This window comes from Elephas maximus, chromosome 3 (assembly GCF_024166365.1).
Source record: "Elephas maximus indicus isolate mEleMax1 chromosome 3, mEleMax1 primary haplotype, whole genome shotgun sequence".
Classification (NCBI taxonomy): Eukaryota; Metazoa; Chordata; class Mammalia; order Proboscidea; family Elephantidae; genus Elephas; species Elephas maximus.
In genome coordinates this window covers 194604208-194626124 of record NC_064821.1, presented here as the reverse complement: position 1 = coordinate 194626124, position 21917 = coordinate 194604208, and the positions used below count along the sequence as shown (strand labels likewise).

General features: G+C 56.3%; 1 protein-coding gene and 1 non-coding gene across 2 annotated transcripts; one reads left to right on the top strand and one right to left on the bottom strand.

Annotated features, from left to right (window-relative positions):
• Positions 1–282: 282 nt before the first annotated feature.
• Positions 283–19939, bottom strand: NTRK1 (neurotrophic receptor tyrosine kinase 1). The gene is made up of 16 exons (XM_049880816.1): positions 19728–19939; positions 16504–16578; positions 16128–16199; positions 14525–14593; positions 13282–13427; positions 12658–12800; positions 9773–9905; positions 7966–8292; positions 7273–7328; positions 6911–7013; positions 6229–6375; positions 5704–5834; positions 5351–5523; positions 2650–2890; positions 2129–2287; positions 283–648 (listed from the first exon to the last, which is right to left on the bottom strand). Exons 1-16 carry the CDS (start codon positions 19937–19939, stop codon positions 463–465), a joined length of 2373 nt encoding a protein of 790 aa, XP_049736773.1. The 3' UTR covers positions 283–462.
• LOC126074138 (U6 spliceosomal RNA) lies at positions 8828–8931 on the top strand. The gene has a single exon (XR_007516942.1). It is a non-coding gene; the product is annotated as a U6 spliceosomal RNA (small nuclear RNA).
• Positions 19940–21917: the final 1978 nt, after the last annotated feature.

The window sequence follows — 21917 nt, the reverse complement described above, 5'->3', positions numbered from 1 at the left end:
GGGTCTGAAGGTCTGGGAAGCTTGACCTGGGGTTGTCCTGCCCCTTCTCCTCCAGGTGGAGCAGGCGCCCAGAGGACCAGGACGCAAACCACAGCCACAGCGTAGGAAGCGAGAGTGAAAGCTGCATGGCGTTAGGGTATGCGTCTGAGGGGAACCAGGGACAGGGAGGATCCCGGAGAGCCATCGTTCCCCTACCTGAGTCCCAGTCCCCCCCTCCTTGAACGACATCACCTCAAGAACCGGCAAGAGACACAGCCAAGGGATAATAAATATAATTGCTATGATGGAACCCTGCCTTAGAGAAGTAGAACATCCTCCACTCCCAGCCCCACCGAGCCCCTCCCGCATGCTGAGGGTGAGTTAGATGCTTTGTGATCACCCTGGGGGTGCTGGGAGCTATAGGAGTTGCTGAGGGAAGGTCCCAGCATCCCAGCTCCCCAGCCCCAGCTCCTGGGCGGGCCCCTAGCCCAGGACATCCAGGTAGACGGGAGGCGCCTGGGCCAGGGCTTGCAGCCGGGCGTGCACGTCCTTGATGCTGTGGCGTTGCTGGGGCTCCCGCTGCCAGCAGCCCCGCATAATGGCGTAGACCTCAAGTGGGCAGGCACGTGGCCGCTCCAGCTCACGGCCCTGCGTGATGCACTCAATCGCCTGAGGATATGAGCCACCAGAGAGACAGAGAAGACAGCACACTAGGCTGGGAACAGGAGAGTGAGGCCAGCCCCAGAGCTGCCCCTACCTAGATGAAGCTCCCAGAACAGGTCACAAGCCTCTCTGGGCCTCTTGGGTGCTAATAATCTAACCAGACACAGTGAATCCCCAGATTCCTTTCTACTCTGACAATGAACCATGGGGAGGAGTAAGGCTAGACACTGAGAAGTTGGGCTGGGGGTAGAATTGCTTCTGGAGGGGCTGGAATCAGACCCTAAGAAGACTTTCCAGGTGGACTGAAGAAGGGGAAGGGCCAAGACATCAGCTTAGTGTTGGGGGCTGAATGGAAAAGGGGAAGGGTCTTCTGCCTCTCAGCTCCGAAGGAAAAAAAGAAAATAGGGCAGAACTGCAGTTGAAGGCCTTGAAAAATAGCTGGCTTCCATTTTAAGGTAGAGGGCAACCCACATTTCCTTCTACCTTCTTTGGGTACCACTCTGTGGGGACCTAAAACCCAAACCAAACCCAGTGCCGTCAAGTCGATTCCGACTCATAGCGACCCTATAGGACAGAGTAGAACTGCCCCATAGAGCTTCCAAGGAGCACCTGGTGGATTCGAACTGCCAACTCTTTGGTTAGCAGCTGTAGCACTTAACCACTAAACCACCACGTTTCCTGTGGGGACCTAGCACTTCCAATAATAAACTGCAGCAGGAAGGATCAAAGTTAGACTCCAGGAGGGACTGTTGGAACAGCTAAGGGATCCAGATAAGGAAAGACAGGGAGATAGTTGGAGAAGGAGCCTAGAACCTGTCCCCCTTCTTCCCCCCCATTAGAGGACTTGGGTTATGGGCAGTACTAATTCCATTCCTTTTCTCAGTGCTTGAGAAAATTAAAATCTATAACCCTCTCCCCCACCCCACAGCCTCCAGGGAGCACACTGCATTAGGAGGAGAAATGGAAACTGACAGCTGCGAGCCAAGGAGGGGGTGGTGGGAACTGCTCTGGGAGACAGAACACCTGGGGCCTGCTCTGGCTGTGTCCAGCTGGGAGGGCAGGGGGAGGAGCAGGGCTGTCCTTCTGGCAGTCTAACCTCTAGCCTTCTGCTGCAGCGTCAGTCCCTCTTGTTTCTTCCCATGCCTTTCCCTCCCACCCTGACAATTCCTACCACGTCTATGAGGTTAGCTGGGGATTGGGGTCTGGGCTCCACCTATAAAATTCTTTGAGGCGCCCCCAGGAGCTCGTGGTGCCTGGGCTTAGGACCGTAAGTGGAGGCAAGAATAGGAGAGGGGGAGAGGAATATTGGGCTGGGGGGGGCGGGACACAGCGTCTGCTTGGAGGGGTGGGATGCTAGGGTAGGTGCCCCTGGGGCAGCGAGATGAATGGCAGAAGGGCTCTAAGAGGATCCGAGCTTTCTGGGAAAAGGACCAGAAGGCGTGGGGGCGTGGCTGGCCGGGTGACCCCGGGGCGGGGCGGGGCTGACCTCGGTGTTGGAGAGCTGGTACCAGGGCTGCTTGCCATAGGTGAAGATCTCCCAGAGCACCACGCCGAAGCTCCACACGTCGCTCTCGGTAGTGAACTTGCGGTAGAGGATGCTCTCGGGCGGCATCCAGCGGATGGGCAGCATGGTGCGGCCTCCCACCTGCGGGCGGGCGGTGCCCCGTCACCCTGAAGGGGAGCCCGCCCGAGACAGTCTCTCCCTCCCGGCGCAGACCCCGCCCCCGCCTGTCATTAAAAATAAATGGATAGGGGTTTCGGGGCCAGGGCTAAGAGGGAAAAACCGATGGTGCAGTTTCCGTCCCGGATAGCGAAAACAGGCCCTCCACCGCTGGAGAAGGGGGGGGGGGGGCGGGGGGTTAAAAACCAGAGCCAGAGTCTCAGGCCCCACACCGCTCGAGGAAGAGGAGGGCTGCCCGGCAACAGCCTGCTCTCGGCGGGGGACTCCGGGTCCAGGGTGGCGACACTTTGGACGCTGGGGGAGGCGGGGAGGCGAAAGGCCCTTACACGGTAATAGTCGGTGCTGTAGATATCTCTGCTCATGCCGAAATCGCCGATCTTGACCACTAGCCCCTGACCCACCAGACAGTTGCGTGTGGCCAGGTCCCGATGCACGAAGTGCAGGCCTGCCAGGTACACCATTCCTGCAGCGACCTGGCTAGCCACGGCCAGCAGCTGCCCCAGACCCAGGGGGCCTGGAGCCACGTCCTCCCTGCCAGCCAGCAGCTTGGCATCAGGCCCGTGGGACCTGCGAAGGAGGGAGGGAGAAGGAGCCTGAGGAAGGGGTCCCATGGAGCTGGGATGAAGTAGGGAAGGGGACTGGGGGCTGGCAATGGAGGAAAGAAGGAACAGGGAGGCGGCTGTCTGAAAGGGCTGGAATAGGGTGCCCAGGCAGGTGTGCCCACCCTCAAGGCTTCCAACAGAGCCCACAAATGCCATATCTATGTCCTCCTCTCAGGCAGTCCCCTCAACTTCAACCCCAGGATTCAGCAACCCACTGGCCCCTACATCTCTAGCCAATGGACACCTCAGAGGCAGCCCTTCCTAAGCTGAGCTCAGCATCTCCCCCCCCGACCCCCAAGCCCGACCCTGCCTCAGTGAGAACTTCCCCACCCAGGCTCTGAGCCTGAATCCTGGGGGTCCTCCTTGATCCCCCTGTCTCTCTCACTTTTACCCTCAATATTCAGCCATGACTGCCGGGCCTTCCTTCCTTCTAAAGGTTTCTATGGTGCCCTCCTCCTTCCAACCACCACCACTCCAGGTCAATCCCTAATTTTTCACCTTGTTCCCCAAATAGTCCTTCTTCTGAGCCTTTGCCTGAGCTGGCCACTTGGCCAGTAATGCCCTTTCCCACTGGCCAATTTCTCATCCATTTCTTTCTTCGTTTATTTCAAATAAACCCAGAGCTTGGAGCTACAATGGAGAGTATAACGCAGGCAAATGGATCACAGCGTGCAGTGTGAGGGGCACAAATGGGCACTCAGGTGAGAATGGAGGAAGTCAGGGAAGGCTTCCTGGAGGAAGGGATGTCTAAACTGAGACCCAAGCCCCAAGGTGGAGACGTAGGTAAGCTATTGGAAGGGAGAAGGCATGGGGGTGGGTGATGTGTTGGGGGAGGCCCAATGTACCAGGCAGAGAGAACTGAAAGTACAAAGACCCAGAGGTGAGAGGGAGCAGATGGCCCTCCTAGGGAAGTCTTTCAGGCCTATGCATCCAGGGAGCTTCATGACTCCCTCCTCTGATCCCCGCAGTGGTCCTTCCAGCATTTAGAGAGAGCTCTCCTGGACTGCCAGTGGTGGCCACTTCTCCCACCACCTGAGCCGCCGGCCTGCATCCCCCCAGCACAACACTGAACCTACGCCAGGCCTAGCAAGCACAGAGATGGACTCCTCTAAAGTCTTCTTTTGACCAGGTCTGTGCCAATTCAGCATCCAGGCTTAGCTCCAGGTCTGGCTTGCTCTCTGTTACTCCACACTCTCTATCAGCTCCCCCTAACGCACAGGATAAGCTCAGACCCCTGTGTCAGACAGGGGTCTCTCCCAGCTGAATTCTGTAGCCTGACCGGGTGAATGGCCCCTCACTCCCGCAGCAGACGTTTGAGGACCAAGTCACAACAATCGACTAGACAACCACAGTGCTTCCTTACCCAGTCCCATAGCCCTCTACTCTCCCCTCTTACGGAGAGGAAAGCTGCTTGGCAAAGGAAGCTCAGCTGCTGAGTTGTAGAGCAAGGACTGGAGGCCAGGCCTCCTGATTCCAAACCCTAGCCCTTACCTCTGCCCCACACTGCCCCATCCTCACAGGGGCCCGTCTCAGGGGAGAAGGGCTCGCCAAAGGGAAAGTGTGACGTCACAGACAGTTGGAGTTGACAGCAGGGGCTCTGCCTGGGGCCACATCCTGCTGGGTCATTTACTAGCCATTGGACAAGTCACTTAACCTCTCTAAGCCTCTTCTGTGAAATGGGTATATTTCTTGAAGTTATTAAAATCATCAGCACACATAAATAAACCTATCGGAATTGTTCTGTCCAAAACGAGAGAAACAATTAACTTAAAATTTAAAAGTCTATTTTTAGTAACTTTAAGTATAAACTGCTATATTTGCTTGGAGACTATGAAAGTAAATACATATATTTATATTAATGTGTAAGCATCTACCAAAAAAAAAAAAAACTTGTTGCTGTCAAGCTGATTCTGAACTGCCCCATAGGGTTTCCGAGGAGCAGCTGGTGGATTCAAACTGCTGACCTGCTTAGCAGCCAAACTCTTAACCACTGAGCCACCAGGGCTCCATACAAGCACATAAAAAAGTATGGAAAATGAGTTGTAAAGCACTTCACAGAGTGCCTGAAACACAGAAAGTGCCTGATGAGTGTTTGTTGATATCTGAACTGCCACCTCCTACAGGCCTGACTTCATGGTTCCACACACCAATAAACACAAGCTCTCTGCAAAGCCCACCCATGCTACAGCTTTAGCTCACGGTCTCTGCTGGTGCAAGCTCTGTGACCACTGCCACTCTGTCCTTCACACTGACCGTCCCACAGGCACACATTTTCACCTCACAGCTCCTTGGGAAGATGAACTGTGCCTGCCTGATCCTGAGCCATGAGGTTTCCAGGCAAAACTGGCAGGACGGGGATGGGATTGTGGGGCAGGGACAATGGGGCTCAGACCCAGGGCCCAGGGCAGGGGCTAGGTGCTCCTACCGGAGGAAGCGGTTGAGGTCGCCATGCCGCATGTATTCAAAGACCATGAGCAGCGGGCGGCCCTCGGTGCAGACCCCGAAGAAGCGCACGATGTGTTGGTGCTGAAGCACGGTGAGCAGTTCAGCCTCGCGCTGGAAGTCCTGCCGGGCACTCTCTGACACCTCCTTCAGTGCCTGGACAGTGGGGCAGGGGTCAGCCCTCACCCTCCCACATCCAGGGGGCTCACCCCACCCCCAGCCACTAGCCACATCAGACCCCATCATCCTAGCCCTGGGCCAGGCACCTTGTACTGGTACATCAGTTCTCCTGGAGGCGAGAACCCAGACCGGCAGTACCTGGTGGCAGGGTCTCACCTTGACGGCCACTAGCATCTTGTCCTGCTCAGGCAGCAGGTTGTGGCACTCAGCGAGGAAGACTTTCCCAAAGGCACCCTCGCCCAGCTCCCACTTGAGCACGATGTCCCGGCGCTTGATGTGATGAACACCTGGGGAGAGGGTTGCAGGATCAGATGGGAGCCTGAGTTTTGGGAGGAATGGGGTTGGGGCAAGAACCTCGTGCCGCATACTGTTATCTAGTCAAAGGAGTGGATGGGGACGAAATGCAGCCTCCACTCCTTCACCAGGCCCTATGCCCTGGTAGAGGCTGCATCTGCCCAGAGGGGACGTGGCCTAGAAGTCAGGCTGATCTCAGCCTGAGGACCATGTGCTGGGAAAGGCAGAGGGGCAGGAGAGTTATGGTTCAAGCCCAGGATGGGCAATGGCTGTGGCACAGGGGCTTCTCCACACACATACATGCACGCACACACATGTACCCATGCATGCGCACGCACGCGCACACACATGGGCTCACCCCACCCTTGACCCCGCACAGCCCCTCACAGGCATCACTGAAGTATTGTGGGTTCTCGATGATGTGGCCTTGAAGCCCGGAGCCTTTTCCCTCGGTAGGGGACAGGGAGCTGCCACCCAACGTCATGAAATGTAGGGACATGGCCAGCCCATCCTCTGGAGCCAGCACAGCAGGACCTAAGGAAGAGACACAGCCATGCTCAGGGTCACAGCGCGGGCACATACCCTGGCTCCTGTCCACTCTGGCAGGGTGGCAGACCATGGCAGGCAACCCCCACCTCTAGCTTGCAAGGGATGAACAGAGAAGCTAGGGTGCAAGACAGCAGCCGGGGGAAGGGAAGGCACTACAGCCTCTCACTGCCTGGCTCCTATCCAACCCCGGGCCCCACGGGCACCAAAGAACTCCCCTACCACTGCCCCCCTCCCCCTGCAGAACCCAGACCCACTTAGTGTTTGACTACAATCCAGCCACCAATTAGCAGCTGCTACTTCTGAAACCGCCCCCCAGCACCAACCCTGACACACGCTCACACACACTCACAAACCCTGCAGCCAGGCCCCATATAGACCCCAGACACGCTCACACACCCTAGAACTCCACGTATGTACAGCTCCCCCCCCCCATACAGAGGACAGAGTCAGGAAGAGCCAGGAGGAAACAAAGCCAGTAGGATGGACAGATGGACAACCCCTCTGCAACCCCCCTACTCACGGTTGATCCCAAACTTGTTTCTCCGTCCACATTTGTTGAGTACAAGGAGCAGAGTAGAAAGGAAGAGGCAGGCAAAGACAGCCAGGCCCACGGCCACTGATACCTGGGGTGGGGATGGTTAGATCCAGCAGGCTCCCTGCCCTCTCAGGGCTCCCCTGCAGAAACTGTTTCTCTAACCCCCATAGGAGTCCACAGCCTGCCTGCAGACCTGCCCTCCTCCCCTGGGGACCCAGCATGGCTGGGAGTGGCTGACAGCTCAGGCCAGACGGCACATGTTCTCTAAGACACACAGGCGAGCCTCTAGCTGGTAGTGGACCTCACAAACCCCAAGGCCTGCACAGGCTTCCACTTCCCAAGCTCACCCCAAAAGGTGTTTCGTCCTTCTTCTCCACTGGGTCTCTCGATGTGCTGTTAGTGTCTGTGGGGTTAAAGGCCAAAGTGTGGGCCTTGGCACACACTGTGGCTCCTCCAGCAACTCTCCCACCCCAGCCCCAGCTGACCCCTCAGGGGTGAGGTCAGGTGCACCCTGTGCCCCAGGCTCGGCGCCAAGGACCAGATAGAAGCCGCCGTCTGGCCCCAGCTACTCACCCACTGGCGAGAAGGAGACTGCAGCAGGAGGGACGAGAGAAAGCAGTCAGACGGGGAAGGGAGAAGTGAGTACCTCGCCCCGGGGACTCATCCCTTCATGGGGTGGGGGTGTGAGGGGGAGGTAGGGAGCTATGGACCTCAGGGGAGAAGATGCACTGGCCGTTTTCCAGCTGGGCTCTGGATGCCCTGGTAGGGGGCTCTCTCTTCAGCCAGCCCAAGTGAACGGAATAGCACAGGGGTTCAGGAATCCTCCAGCTTGGGGGAGGAGGCAAGGACAGAGCCCGACAGCAAAAGGGTGGCTCCTTCAGACAACAGAACTCCAGGTTCCTTTGTGTCCCAGACCAGGCACCCCAACATCTGGGGTCAGAGTGACAGTAGGAAGTGGGCCAAGCCTCCCTGGACACCTGGACCTGTTCCCCAGATGAAACCTAGGAACTAGGGGCAGGATTTAGGGGGGGCTCTCGCACCAGGAATGGGATCCTCAGGGTTGAACTCAAATGGGTTGTCCATGAAGGCGGCCATGACAAAGTCGGCGGCCCGGCCGGAGGGGTTGGTGGCCAGCAGCGTGTAGTTGCCATTGTTGACGTGGGTGGGCTGGTTGAGGCGCAGGCAGCCGTGCCGCACAGTCTCGTTGGCCAACGGCTCCAGGAACTCGGTGAAGATGAAGCTGGTCTCATTGAGCACGGAGCCGTTGAAGAGCCAGCGCAGCGAGGGCGCCGGCTGCCCGTCCACCGAGAAGGGGATGCACCAGTGGTGCTGCTCTACTGCTTTGTGCAGCCGCACGCTGGCCGGGACTGCGGGCAGAGAGAAGGACAGCCAGCGCTCAGGGGCCAGCTCAGCCGGCCACAAGGCCGGGGCCACGGGGCAGGGCACAAATCAGGGGGTGGGCCTGAGAGAAACTGGCCATCGGCCCCAAGACATTCTCAAGGAGAGGCCTTTCGAAGAAAGCTGACAGTAAATCTTAAATAAACCAGGCAGCAGGCCTATAAAATTCAGAGGCTTAAAGAATTTTCGAGAAAAATTAAGTGTAATCAAGTTCAGGAAGATAGGGCAGGGGACTTAAAAATCAAACAAGCTGAAATATACAGTTAAAAAAAAAAACTTTTTGAAGAAAGATATGGGTTTGAAATAGGCCCAATCTGGGGGGAAGGGGGCAGGAGGGAAGCCCCTCAATAATAGAAAGAAAATATATCTACATGTATAGACATATATACTTTATACGGGAATTCCAGCCAGTATTCATGTAATGGAATGCTATTCAGTGGTGAACTGAATGAACTACAGCTACTCCCATCAACACAGATGGATCTTAAACACATAACACTGAGTGCTCGCCTCGGCGGCGCGTAGGCTAAAATTGTGAATGATACACAGGAGATAAGTATAGCCCCTGCACAAGAAGAACACAAATTCGTGAAGTGTTCCATATTAAAAAAATAAATAATTTAGAAAAAACATAATATTGAGCAACAGAAACTAACCACAAAATAATACAGACAGTATGATTCCATTTATCTAATGTGCTGGCGGATTCAAACTGCCAACCTTTTGGTTAGCAGATGTACCTCTTAACCACTACGCCACCAGGATTTCCAATCTAATGTACAGAAACAGATCATACTAACTTATAGGGATAAGGAAGCACATATGTGTAGAATTATGTTTAAAAGCAAGGAAAAGATCATCACACAAGGCAGGATGGACGTGGAGGAGCGGGATGCTGTGTGAATGGGAGGGGCAGGGGAGGTGTTCTGAAATACTGGTAACAATAATTATTGTTTAAAGGGTATATGTTTTATGCATATTTCCATGTGCATTGTATTTCACAATAACAGAAGAAAAATGATAAAAGGAGAGGGTTTAATATTATTTGCTGACAGACCTAGAGGAGTTAGGGTGCGAGCCTAAAGAGGAACTCGGGAGGAGAATTTCCTTTTTTAAAACTAGGATTCAGGGCAAAGGGCCTAAGGAGGGGCGGCATGAAGAAGTACTGCGGGAGCAGTGAGAATGGCAGGGCAGCTGGTGTTCAGGGCCTCAGGTAGCAAGGCTTGGGCAGGGGGCCAGAAAGAAATCCATCTCCGTCCCTCTGGCCTTGACGAGCCCCCAGGACCCAAAGGATCAGGTTTTCCTGGGAGTCTGAAAACAGCTGGGAGGGAGCAGCCATGGAGACACACATCCCACTCTTTTCCTCCAACGCCGCACCCTCTCATCCTCTTTTCAGGGAAGGAGGGATGTGGGAAGGAGTGGGTGCTAGGGAAGTCATGGGAGACTCACAGGAGACGTTGACCTGGACAGAGAGCTCCGCCCGTCCCACATCGTTCTCTGCCCAGCATGTCACGTTCTTCCTGTTGAGGTTACTGGTGACATTGGCCAGGGTCAGCACCAGGGATGGCAGACCCCCGGATTGCTGGGTCAGGGAAGAGAGGAAGAAATCAGGAAGAGTTTCAGCCACCTAGGGGCTGGGGTCAGGGGGCTGAAGCAGATGTCTTTGGGGAGCCCCTCAGGCTCCAGGTGGAAAGGAGAGGAGGACAGGGTGGGGGGGGGTAGGTGCAGAGGGAGAGAATATAGAGAGATGGCCTCCTCCTTTATAGGTTATTTGTAAACTAACTCCTGGATCATTTATTTAATGATCTGAAAAATCTACAGCATAACCAATAACCTCTAAATAGGCACAAAATACCCCAAACCAAAACCAAAACTACCCATCTGAGCAGCTAAGTGCCAAATCCCAAGTACCAAATTCAGACACGACTCATTGGAGCGCCAACTAGGATCTCACTACCTAGTTAAGCCTTTTTATTTATTTGCTTTGGCTATTTAAAAAAATTTTTTTTATCATAATTTAGATGAAGGTTTACAGAGCAAACTAGTTTCTCATTAAACAATTAATACACATATCGTTTTGTGACATTGGTTGCCAACCCCACAACATCCCAACCCTCTCCCCTTCTTGACCCTGGGTTCCCCATTACCAGATTTCCTGTCCCCTCCTGTCTTCTCGTCCTTGCCCCTGGGCTGGTGGGCCCATTTAGTCTTATTTTGTTTTATGGGCCTGTCTAATCTTTGCCCAAAGGGTGAACCTTAGGAGTGACTTCAGTACTGAGCTAAAAGCGTGTCTGAGGGCCATACCCTTGGGGTTTCTCCAGTCTCTGTCAGACCAGTAAGTCTGGTCTTTTTTTTTTTTCTATTTATTCTTATCTACAGACAGTTCTAAAAAACTTAGTCTGAGCCCAAGGACGATCAGAAATGAAGAGATGGCTCTGATACAGGGCAGCAGTTAGAAGCAAAGCAGCAGCACCACTTCCTTTTTGCAGATGAAGACAGTGAGTGAGGTTAGGGTAGTAAAGTGACTTGATCCTGAATCATCATCAAAAGACTTCCTAAGAACCCATGGACATGTGGAACAGTTATATGACCTTAAGAAATTTCTGAAATCTTGCTGCACTGTGGTTTTCTTGTCTTGTAAGCTGAGGAGGTGGACAAAATGATCTTTCGATATTTGAGAGAGCCATTTTCATCAAATGACAAAAACAAATGAAGTGGTGCACGGATCTCATTTATCTGGAAATTTCATAACTGTAGAATTCCTTTAATAAAATGCCAGAGGAGATAAGGCTTCCTTGGGCTTCCATTGGAATACATGAGTCCAAAGATTCCAGAAGCGCTTTCCAGCCTCTTGAGCAAGTTCTGCGTTCCTGCCACAGGGCAGACTCACCACTTCCCTTAAGGGGAAGCCCTGCCCTGTCCTGCCCTATACTCTCTTTATGATCCCTCCTTCAAATCACCTTGGGGCCTGGTGTCCCAATAATTCCTCTCCTTGAGCTTCTCTGACACCCCTCACTCTCTTAACTAAGGGTGATCAACCTTCCTTCCCTTCCATTTAACCTAGTTAGGGTATGACTTTTATAAATTTCTAGAAAACACAGATGGTAGCAAACATATAAATCCCCCAAACAGAAAAGCAAACATCTGAAATTTCCCCAAATAGGTAACTGATCTAAGTAAGGTCTTTTCACAGACAGGCACGGCCAACCCCTTGCCCCTGCCTTGTCCCTTTTCTGTGACTCACTCCAGGTGGCTTTGATCTCTGGGGGGAGAGGGACCACTCAGTGGTCAAGGCTCCCCACCATATCTGGGCTCCAGTGGTTTCCCCAATGGAGTCCCCTACCCTTGCTCAGGGCGCCAATGGTTTCCTTCAATATAGTTCCAGGAGCCCCCAGCAACTCTGGTTGTTGCCTGCCCCCCCCCCCACAAAGTGAGGGCCCCCAAACTGAACTATACACCCCTAGTCCCATTGACCCAGCTTCCCCTGAGGACTGGACTCTGTGTATCCACTCTTTCCACCCAGTTGGGGCCAGCTTTTTGAGTGGATATAGCCCATTGTTGGCCCCTGTTGACCTTGTCATCAAGGCCACCAAAGTCTTAGTTGTGGCTACTCCCAGCTGCCTGTCACCAGCCTGGGAACCAAGGACAAGGGCTGGGCAGGTGCCCGAAGACATGTCTGGATAACAGAGATAGAGGCTAGAAAAATGTCTAGAGGCAGGCAGGACATCAGAAGGCCATCACGTCCACCTCTTCAGCTTACAGATAAGAAAACCAAAGTGCAAGCAGATGAAGGGATTCTTCTGAAAGCCACTCTGAGAATTAATTAGTGAGAGAGCTGCAACCAGAGCCTGTGCCTCCTCACTCGTCACACATCTGAGAGGATGCTACTTCCAGAATCTCCAGAAAAAGACCTGAAACTTCCCCCAAGAACTCCCCCAAGTGAAGGAGCATAGATATTGCACCACCTCCTCCCACCCCCCAGGTCTCAGTTTCCTTATCTAGAAAAGGGGTGGATGGGAGGGATGGTCTGTTGTGTCCCTCTCATCTCCTGTGAGCACTCTGTGACCCTCTCTCTTGCAGCCAGCATCTGTTCCCCAGAGAGGGGACCTAAGCCCTGGTGGGCCTATGGAGCCTGGGGTTCCTGAGAGTGTGTGTGCCCGAGGTTGCCCCACAGCATGAGCCTGAGCTCTGTGTGTCTACACCATCTCTGTCCACCTCTCCCCTCTGTGTGTGCCCTATTAGTTGTCTCTCTTTCCCCCACAGTGTGTATCTCATTCCATGTCTTTGTCCCCCCTGTTCCCTGCCAGGCCTCTCAGGGATGAGGGGTTCCTCACCATCACTGTGGCTGACTCCTCGAGATCTGTGAGGATCCAGCCGGCCTGCTCCAGTTCCTGGCCCTCCACCTGGCACTGCAGCAACACACTGTCTCCCACGTCCACCGAAGCATTAGGCATCAGGACCTTCAGTGTGGGCACACCTGGCCACCCAGGATGCCCAAGGAGTGTTAGAACTGAGAGTGGCTTCAGAATCCTAGTCCCTGGCAATGCTCCTTCCCCCGCCCTCCTCAATGACACTGAGTCCAGGCAATGCCCCCTAATCTTCAGCTCCCTCCATTGCCCTTGCTATCGAGTCAATTTCAACTCATGGTGACTCTGTAGTACAGGGTAGAACTGCCCCATAGGGTTTCCAAGGCTGTAAACTTTAGGAAACTTGACTGCCACATCTTTCTCCCGCGGAGTGGTGGGTGGGTTCAAATTGCCGACCTTCCAATTACCAGCCCAGGGCTTAACCACTGTACCATCAGGGATCCTGTCAGTTTCCCCAGCCCCGGCCAGTACCCTAGATCCCCCTCAGTGCCTCCTTCCCAAGCCCTGCTCCACACCCACCCGCCCCGGGTAATGCCCTCCCCCCAAGCAGGCTCCCTTTCCCAGCCCCCCAGCACCACTCCCAGCACCTACCGCAGCTGGCGTTGCGAAGGAGGGCAAGGGGCCCCTGGCCCGGACATTGCAGCTTCTGCTCGTGCACTCTGCCCAGCCCCTCCTCCTCCCAGCGCTGCAGCCAGCGCAAGGCACAGGAACAGTTCAGAGGGTTCCCCGACAGGACCCTGGTGGGCGTGGGAGACACCAAAAGAGTCAAGGAAGGGGCCTGAGGAGCCACAGGGAAGGATGTGACTACTATAAGTGGGAGTGCATTCAGAGCACAGAGAGGAAAGAGAGGAAGGAGCGGGGACACAGGATAACAGGTCCCTCTCCTGGACCCAGTAATAAGATGTTACCAAAAGAAATAGAAGGCAATGGGATATTACTCAGCCATGAAGAGGAATGAAGTCCTGATACATGCTACAACACGGATGACCTTGAAAACAATATGCTGAGTAAAATAAGTCAATCACAAAAGGACAAATATTGTATAATCCCATTTACATGAAATTGGCAAACCTTATTAGTGGTTACCAGGGGCGGGAGGGGGGGCAAAAGAAGGAGTCATTGCTTGGGGGCACCTAGTCTCTATTAATGGTGGTGGAATCATTTGGAAAAGGCTCTCGGATATACTTGCACACCATGATCGACATAATGTCCCTGAACTGTACATGTAAAATCTGCTGAATTGGCAAGCGTTTTGTTATATATATTTTCATCACAAAAGAAAAGAAAAAAAGAACTAGCACCAGAAAAGTAAAAAAAACAGCTGGCTGTGGGCTACATGGAACCCCCCTACCCCAGGCTCCCCAGGGTGACAAGCCAGGTGAGAGGTCTGAGTGTGGAGACAAGGAAGGACCACTGGCTCCAGGAGTGACCCAGAGGCCATAGTGCCCACCAAGTATGCATGGACCACTGCTCCATTCCATGAGCGCGGTGCGGTGGGAACGTGGGCCATGCCCCCACATACACATGCAGGGTCCTGTGGTCACTCAGCACAGGCTCAGAGAATGGTGCCAGCCTCCAGCCTCCACGCACACAGAAACAGTCCTCAGGCCAAGCCACCCTCTGCGGGTGGTCCTACAGCCTCTGCTTTGAGGGGGGTTTGCAGGCACACAGGGTCACAGCTTAAAGCCAAACACGTGGTCCCCAAAGAGACAGCCCCCGCCCCCAGCTCCACACACAGTGACGTGCCACCACACGGAGACAAGTACACAGGGCACACACACTCACACACACGCACACACTTGCCGCTCTTGCCCCTGGAAGCCACCACACTCACAGTTCCTGTAGTGAGAGGCCCTGGACTGTTTTCCAGGAGAGAGACTCCAGAGCATTAAAGGAGAGATTCCTGTGGGAGTGGAGACAGAGACCAACGTGAGCAGTGAGCAACCCGACCTTGCTCTGACCCAGTGTGAGGGAAGGGAGGAGCAGGGGAGGAAGCTGACATCTGGCTCCCCCTCCCCACTCCCCAACTTTGGCAACTAGAACAAGTCGGAGGAGGGGAACAGGGTTAACCCCACTTAACCCCCTCCCCAGGCCCCAGGGACAGGGATCTGAGGAAACAGCCGCTCCCCTCCCTCCCCCCACCCCTCTGGACCCAGCTGGCAAAGTGCTGAGGCCATAGCTGGAGGTGGGGGTTCCATCTGTGCTCCCCTCTCCACAGAGCCCAGGATGGGGCCAGAGGATGAAGGGTAGGACTGAGGCTCCCACACTCCCTTGCTCCCTTCCAGACAGATGACAAGGATCTCAAAGTATTTCCTCAGGCTTCCCCCCTCCCACCACCCCACCCACCTCCTCCTTCTGGCCCCTCCTCAGGGACTGAGAAAAGTCAAGGTTGAAGGGACCCAGGTCTTCCAGCTGGCTAGTTGTAGAGATGAGAAAGTGAGCCCTGCCGAGGGGCTGGCTCCAGGCCACACTGGAAGCCGGCTTAGGAGCCACCACTGACCACTGACCCCAGTGCTCTGTATTCTGTGCCAGGCTGTGGCTCCTGGGACTGTCTGCCTTGACCCCTCCTATGACTAGCCATCATCAGTTCTGGGGGGGCTGGCTTGGAGAGACACTACCACGCAGGGATCAGAAAGTACCCTCACTTCAGAGCTAGACAGCTGGGTGAGTTCTCTCCTGCCACTTTCAGCTGTGTGATCGCAGCTCAGAGGCTTAACCTTTCTGGTTCTCAGAATCCTTATCTACAAAATGGGACGACACTCCGTCTTCACCAGATCGTGAAGACTGACTGACATAAGGATTGCAAAGTGTCACTGAGCACAGTGTCCAGCACAACTCTGTGAATGACAGATCCGACCACCCTTCCCATCTCTCCACCTGCCAATAGAGGGGTGGTACTGAGTGTCTGCCCCCAGAAGGTCAGTGGGTCCGCAGGAGTGTCTCCTTTGGGACTCTCTCCTTTCCATCCCACCCCTCTGATCTCTACAGAAGGGGTAGCTGTGATTCCCAGGATTGGAGAGGGCAGACGTGACACCCCAGCTCCCAGGCTATCCCAGGGGCCAGGTGGATGCTTCCCACCAGGGAGGATGTTAGTGGCGATGGAGCCCCAGACAGAATCCAGGAGTGCTTCCCATCTCTTGGTCCCTTTGGCCTGCTCTATATCAGAACTCAGGTAATGCAGATGGAGCAGGCACCTATGAGAAGTGTCCCTGTAGCATGCAGCATGGAAGTAAAACAGCAAGAAAGACCTTCTAGCTGGTGGGGTAGAAGCTGGGAGTATAGCCATCCCTGGAGTAGATGAGAAAGAGGAGTCCCAGGAGAATGGGTGAGTCACGATCCCTGGCCAGGCTCAGAATAGTTCCCTGGGGAGGTCCAAGCCCATTAATGGCCCAAGTCTGGGTGTCCTCCCACCCCTCTGCCCAGCCTTGGCCACTTACAGGCGACTGAGCCGAGGAGTGAAATGGAAGGCATCTGGCGCCACGAAATGGAGGCCGCTCTTCACGATGATGCTGGGGAGGGGTGCAGGAGGATCAGCTCCCAGGACCTCAGCTATCTTGGGCCCCTCAGACTCCTGGCCCTCTCTGCCCATCCCAGTCCTCCAGCCCCCAGTGCTGAGCCCTGTTCCCCTCCCCACACCCTCATAGTTTCCTCAGCTACCCTGGACTTTCCAATTCCTAAGCTTCTCTGACTGCCCCCAGCCCCTCAGTCTTCGGCCTCCCAGGCCCCTAAGATCCCACGGCCCTCCCTGACCCTCTGGTCCCCCAGTCCCTATGGTGCTGAGCCCCACACCCAAAGAGTCCCCAGTCTCCTCACAGATTTCTCAGCTCTCCCAGGTCTCTCAGGTCATCAAGCTCCAAACGTCGCAGATGCTGCTGGTTCTCAATGTAGCTGTGGGGAGAGGGGATGGGAGTCACAGTGCCACAGGCCCCCCCGCATGCCACCCACAGTCACACAGGCACCGTGCAGGCATGCACACTCATACACACACGCACCCGTTCACATACAGGCTTGCTCACACATATACACATTACGCCATTGCTTGCATGTACACTCACACGTGCATGTGTATACACACTGACACATCTCACATACATTCACACGTGCACACAGGAACATACACATGCACACGTACATGCACAAATATGCACGCCCTCACACAGGCATACACTCTCACACACACCCAGGCATTCATGCACACTCACACACACGTACATATGCACAAAAATATACTTCCTCTCACAGACGCACATGTCCATGCATGAACACACATGGGCATGCACACAGACCCTCATACATGCACACATATGCACACACATCTCTCTCTTGCATGCACAAATATACATGTTTGCACACACACAAACACACAGGTCCATCATCAGCTTGGTGTCCTGCTTGGACACACAGGACCTCTCCGCTCATGCCCGACAATGGGGGGGTCATCCCCAAACAGTTGCTTCCACAAAGGGCCCAGGCTCATCACCATCACTGCCCCACCCAGCACAGAGGAAGCCTGTGTTCATGCAAACATGTGTCCCCAAACACACCTGCTTGGGAGCCACTATCAGGGCTCCCCTTAAACCCACTGGGCCCTCCCCACATCCAGGTAGCAATCCCAACCCAACGCCCCCCACCTTTCAGCAGAGCAGGTGAGGGGCACAGAGGCTGTCAGTCAGCAACCCCCCAACTACTCCCTGCCCCAGGAGGGAACCAGGATGCACAAGGAGGAGAGGGACTCTGGGAGGATAGAATCAGCATTTTGCGCATGTGTGTGTTAATGGTGGGGAGAAGGACACAGGCTGGAGAAAGATGGGAAGGCACATGGAGGGGAGAGAAAAAAGAAAGAGGGAGAGAGCAACCAGAGAGACTAAGAAAAAGAAATGACAGGAAGAGACTGGCAGAGAGAGATGGGCGAGGAGAGGAGAAAGATAAGGAAAGGAAAATAGAAAGACAGCTAGATAAGGACAGAGCAGCAGGCAACGCAAAACAGGGAAAGAGGTAAGAGCAGGTATGTGGGGACAGGGGTGGCTGAGGCCCCAGGCCCTGCCCGACTTCTGCTTTTTTTTTTTTTTTTTTGCCCAGTTTCTGGAACTGGCTCATCAGAGAGTTCCTGAGAACTCTGGCTGGCCTGCAATGGCATGTAGATGTGTCCCCCCTCCCACGCACTCATGCCAGGGGCCCCTGACTCACTGCCGAGCCTGTTCTCAGAATCCTCCCCTCCACCCTCTTCTTCCCTAACTTATGGAGATCCAGGACCAGCCTGAGTGACCCCTCTCCCCCTCCCCACTTCCCAGCCTTGGCCCCAGTAGGACAGCCAGGTGTCAGGTCCTCGGTCTCCAAAGGGCTAGGGAGTAGCCTCCAGGTGACCCTGAGGGAGGGCTAGTCCCGGCCTTGTCCCTCACCCTAGGAGTTTAGAACTGTAGGGGCCCAGGGAGGGGGTGAGAACGCAGTGGCCGGGGAGTGTGTGAACTGTCAGGCAGTGTGCTCAAAGCTGCCCCATTCGTTTGGATTCATAATCAATCTGTCTCTTCGAGTCCATTATCTCCTCGTTAGCTCTGCGGGTGAGGGAGGGAGGGCGAAGGAGGAGGGAGGGAACCCGGCAGACAGAGGCGGTGGGTCAGGCCGCTGCCCCACCCAAGGGGACATCTCAGCTCACCATTCTACATGCCTCCTAGTCCCCAGTCCTGCCTCATCCACTCTCCCACCCACCTCCCATCCAGGTTGGGACCCCTGAAACCTGGAAGGGAATTGGGAGGTGGGGGCACTGATGGGGAGCATTCAGGAGCCTGGGCCCTAGTTTAAAGGACCAGGGTGGTGAGTGAACTGGATGCCATACTCCCACCCTCCATGGAGGGACCTAAGCCCAGGCCCAGACAAGGCCATCTCCCCTTCTCCTAGTCTCCCTAGGGCCATTAGAGAGAAATATTGAGTACCTTCCCGTTAATTACCGAAAGATACCCGAGGAACTCAGTGCCAATTATTGCAGGCTGCTCAAGTAACTTCCAGACAGCGATGGTCCCTGCCTAGGGTGCCTTCCAGCTCATCACTGCATGAGGCCAGGCTTCCTTGCACACCCTCTAAGCCCAAGGCCACAGGAGGAGGGTTTTCCAGCAGTTCCTCTCCTCTTCTGGAGGTCTTGCTGGCCCCACCAGCCACATAGAATACTCAAGTATTTCTCAGCCATCTCTATGTGATGCTTGAGTACCTCTAGGCCAATTATTACAGAATACTCCCATAGGTTTCACCAGCTGCTAAGAAGTACTTGAGTATTTTATAACCAATTACTGCAAGATGTCAGAGTATTGCAGAAGGCTGGAGATTCTTCCCAGCTTTGAACCCCTGAAGGGAAGAGGGTATCTCAGCAAGGGTCCTGACTCAGAGCTCCAAGTGGAGACACAAGGGTGGAAAGGGAAATGGAAGCGGGAGGAGAGAAACCAGGAGGGGCCCCCATTTCCCAAATCTAAATCCAGAGCTCTTGATGCGGGTCTTAGGAAGACAGGGTGGACTGGAAATAGGGGGAGGAGAGCTCAACCCCACTCCGTTAATCCTCACGACCTCCCACCAATTCCAGCTCAGTTTCCAATTCCAGGGGAGGAGCTGGCATTGCCTGGTCATGACAAGGAAGGGGATGGGCGCTAGCCCCTGCCCCACGGAAAAGGGAAGTGCGGTAAGGGTGCCTAACTGCGTTCTCCGCTGCTGACCACCCCCTTCCATGGGGCAGTGCTTGGGCTCCTGGCCGAGCTCTAAAAAGCGGCTTCCAGACGGCTGGGCTCCTCAGACCTGGTCCGTGGAGAGTCCCTTCCTTCTCCCCGGAGCCGACGCTCCAGCTGCCCTTAGCCCTGGGCGACGTCCGGCCGGTGACTGCGGAGCCTGCGGGCAGTGGCAGCAGCGGAGAAACGCCGGGCTCCGCGAGGGCTGCGCTGTGCCAGCCTCCTGCCGCGCCCGCTCCACCTGGCCCAGCAAGCTGGCAGCGGGTCCGCGCCCTCGGGGCAGGGGTATGCCCGTGTGCCCCCGCGCCCCCTCGCCCGCCGGACACTCACAGCTCCGTCAGGTTCTCGGCGCCCGGCAGGTAGCGGAGGTTACGCAGGGCTCCGGCCTGGGCGCAGCGCAGCCCCGAGGTCCCGTGGGGGCAGCAGGCTTCGGGGCAGGATGCGGCGCCTGCGGATGCCAGCAGCAGCCAGGCCAGCAGGCCGCCCCGCCCCGTGGCCCGGCCGTAGCGGCCGAGCTGCCCGCGCCGTCCGCCTGGCAGCATCGCGGCGCCGCCCGCCTCGCCCGGACCCGGCGGCCGTCTGTGCGCTCTCAGCGGCGGCTGCCGGGCCTCCCCCGACATGTGCGCGGGGCGGTGTTAAAGGCCCGGCCGGCGCCAAGGGGCGGGGCCAGCCGCTCGGCCCGCCCCCTCCGGCCCTGCCCGCCCCCTCTTCTCCGGTACCCCAACTCGGCCCCCCCTTGCCGAGGCCCCCCAACGCCGGCTTCTCGCTCAGGATCCCACCAGCTCCCGGCGATGTCGGCTGGGGGTAGGGGAACTGGTAAGTCGGTACGTTCTTTCTCCCAACCTGAAGCAGCTGCATTTTCAGATTTGGGGAGGAGGTAGGGAGATAACCGCGTTGGGGAAGGTTGCCGCCCAGGTCATCCCAGCCAGCCCCGGCCTTAGAGCTCCTTCAGGAGAATGTGGATGTCACTTGGGGGTAGCTTAGGTGCAGCACTCTCTAAGCCCTAGGGCTTAAATGGTGGGGACTCCAAAAAGAACCAAATGCAGGGCCTGGGGAAGGAAAACACAAGATGTAGAGAAAGGGAGGGAGTCGCCCAAAAAACGCCAGAGAGGGGAGACCAGGAGCAGAGACCCCGCCGTTCCAGGAGAGGCCACAGGGTGGCGCCAGAGGCCGGCGCGCAAAGGTGTGAGCGCCGGGCTGGGTGGTGGCTGGGGGGCGGTCTACAGCCCCCAACGCTCTGCACCTTGGGCCCCAGGGTCAGCTCCTGACCCCAATCCGCCAGCGCTGGCCCCCAGGTCCAGCAGGGCCAGGCCGGGCAGAGCTGGCATCGATCGCCGCCCTGACAAGAGCATCGATTTCTGCGCGGAGAAATTAATAGATCTTCTCTTAGCTCCTCGGACGAGGGAGCCGCCCGCGGGTGGAGCTGGAGACCCGCGTGCCCTAGAAGGCCACGCACCCGGAAAGCCCCGGGATCCCCAGCATCCAGGGCATCGGAGGACAGGTCCCGGCCTCTCTCACCGCGCGGGGCTTTGAGGCTGCAAGGGCCCGCCCCGTCTCAAGGGGGGATGGTGGGAGAAAGGCTTTGGAGGAGGTGCTCTTGGGCGCAAGGGACAGCCAAGGGCCCCCGGGAGCCGGCGGAGGAGCGCGCGGTTCTCCTCTCTACCAGGGCCCCAGCACCGACCGTCCCGCAAGCCTCGGAGCCGGGGACGGGCAGAGCAGCGCGAGTTCAGAAAGATGACCAGGCAGAGGCGGAGCCCCACTCGGTGGTCGCCCTCCCTCGCTGGTCTCCGCCGGGACCAGGACCTTTGTCTGGACCAGCTGGCGCTAAGGGGGTCCCAAAGCAGACCCGGCGGCCTCCTGGAGACGGGGAGGGGTTCCGAGAGTCTCAGGGCTTGAATATTCAAGAGCCACTTTTCACGTTTCTGAGCTGCTTCAAGGAGCTCTCACTCTGCGGGGCCGCGGCTGCCGGAAGTTAGCGGGCAGGTGCCAGGACGCCGAGTAGCAGAACCCAGAACAGCCCTCTCCAGGGTCCCGACCCGCTCGCTGCCCCTCCCGCCGTGCAGCCCCTTGAGAGAAGCCTGGGGTGGGAGCCACTGCAGCCGCAGCGGGAAAGGAGAGTGTAGCTCAGTTCTTGGCCTAGCCCCCCAGCCCTCCCCGTGCTTTGGCTTTATTTCCCCAACAGACCTGTCCACCCCTCAGTTGTCAGGCTAAATATTTTGCCTTGACCAAGTGGGAGGGGCGGAGAGAGCTGAGAGGCCCGGCAAAGCAACCCGTTTCAGCCCCGGCCTGAGGGCGGGGAGAGCGAGCCGCCGGAGCTGGGCCCGGCCCCTGGTGCCAGCCCTCGGAAGGGGAGGCAAGTGCGGCGCTCTGGAACCCAGCGCATCCCAAGGGTGCGGGGAGACACCCCCCTCCCGCCCCCCGGCCTGCAGGCCGGGACCCCGCTGCTTCTCTCTGGCCCTAGCTCCCTCTGAGGGCTTCTGCTCCACCCTCAGGACTGGCCAGCCTCCTGATCTGCCTTTT

What these genes read in the sequence shown, in the direction of transcription:
- NTRK1 (XM_049880816.1), bottom strand. Translation starts at nt 19,939, where the DNA reads ATGCTGCCAGGCGGACGGCGCGGGCAGCTCGGCCGCTACGGCCGGGCC. An exon ending in TGTCCAGGTCAACGTCTCCT is followed by an intron (nt 8,293 to 9,772) that starts GTGAGTCTCCCA and finishes CTCTGCCCGCAG; the next exon opens with TCCCGGCCAGCGTGCGGCTG. An exon ending in GACCTCAACCGCTTCCTCCG is followed by an intron (nt 2,891 to 5,350) that starts GTAGGAGCACCT and finishes CCTCCTTCGCAG; the next exon opens with GTCCCACGGGCCTGATGCCA.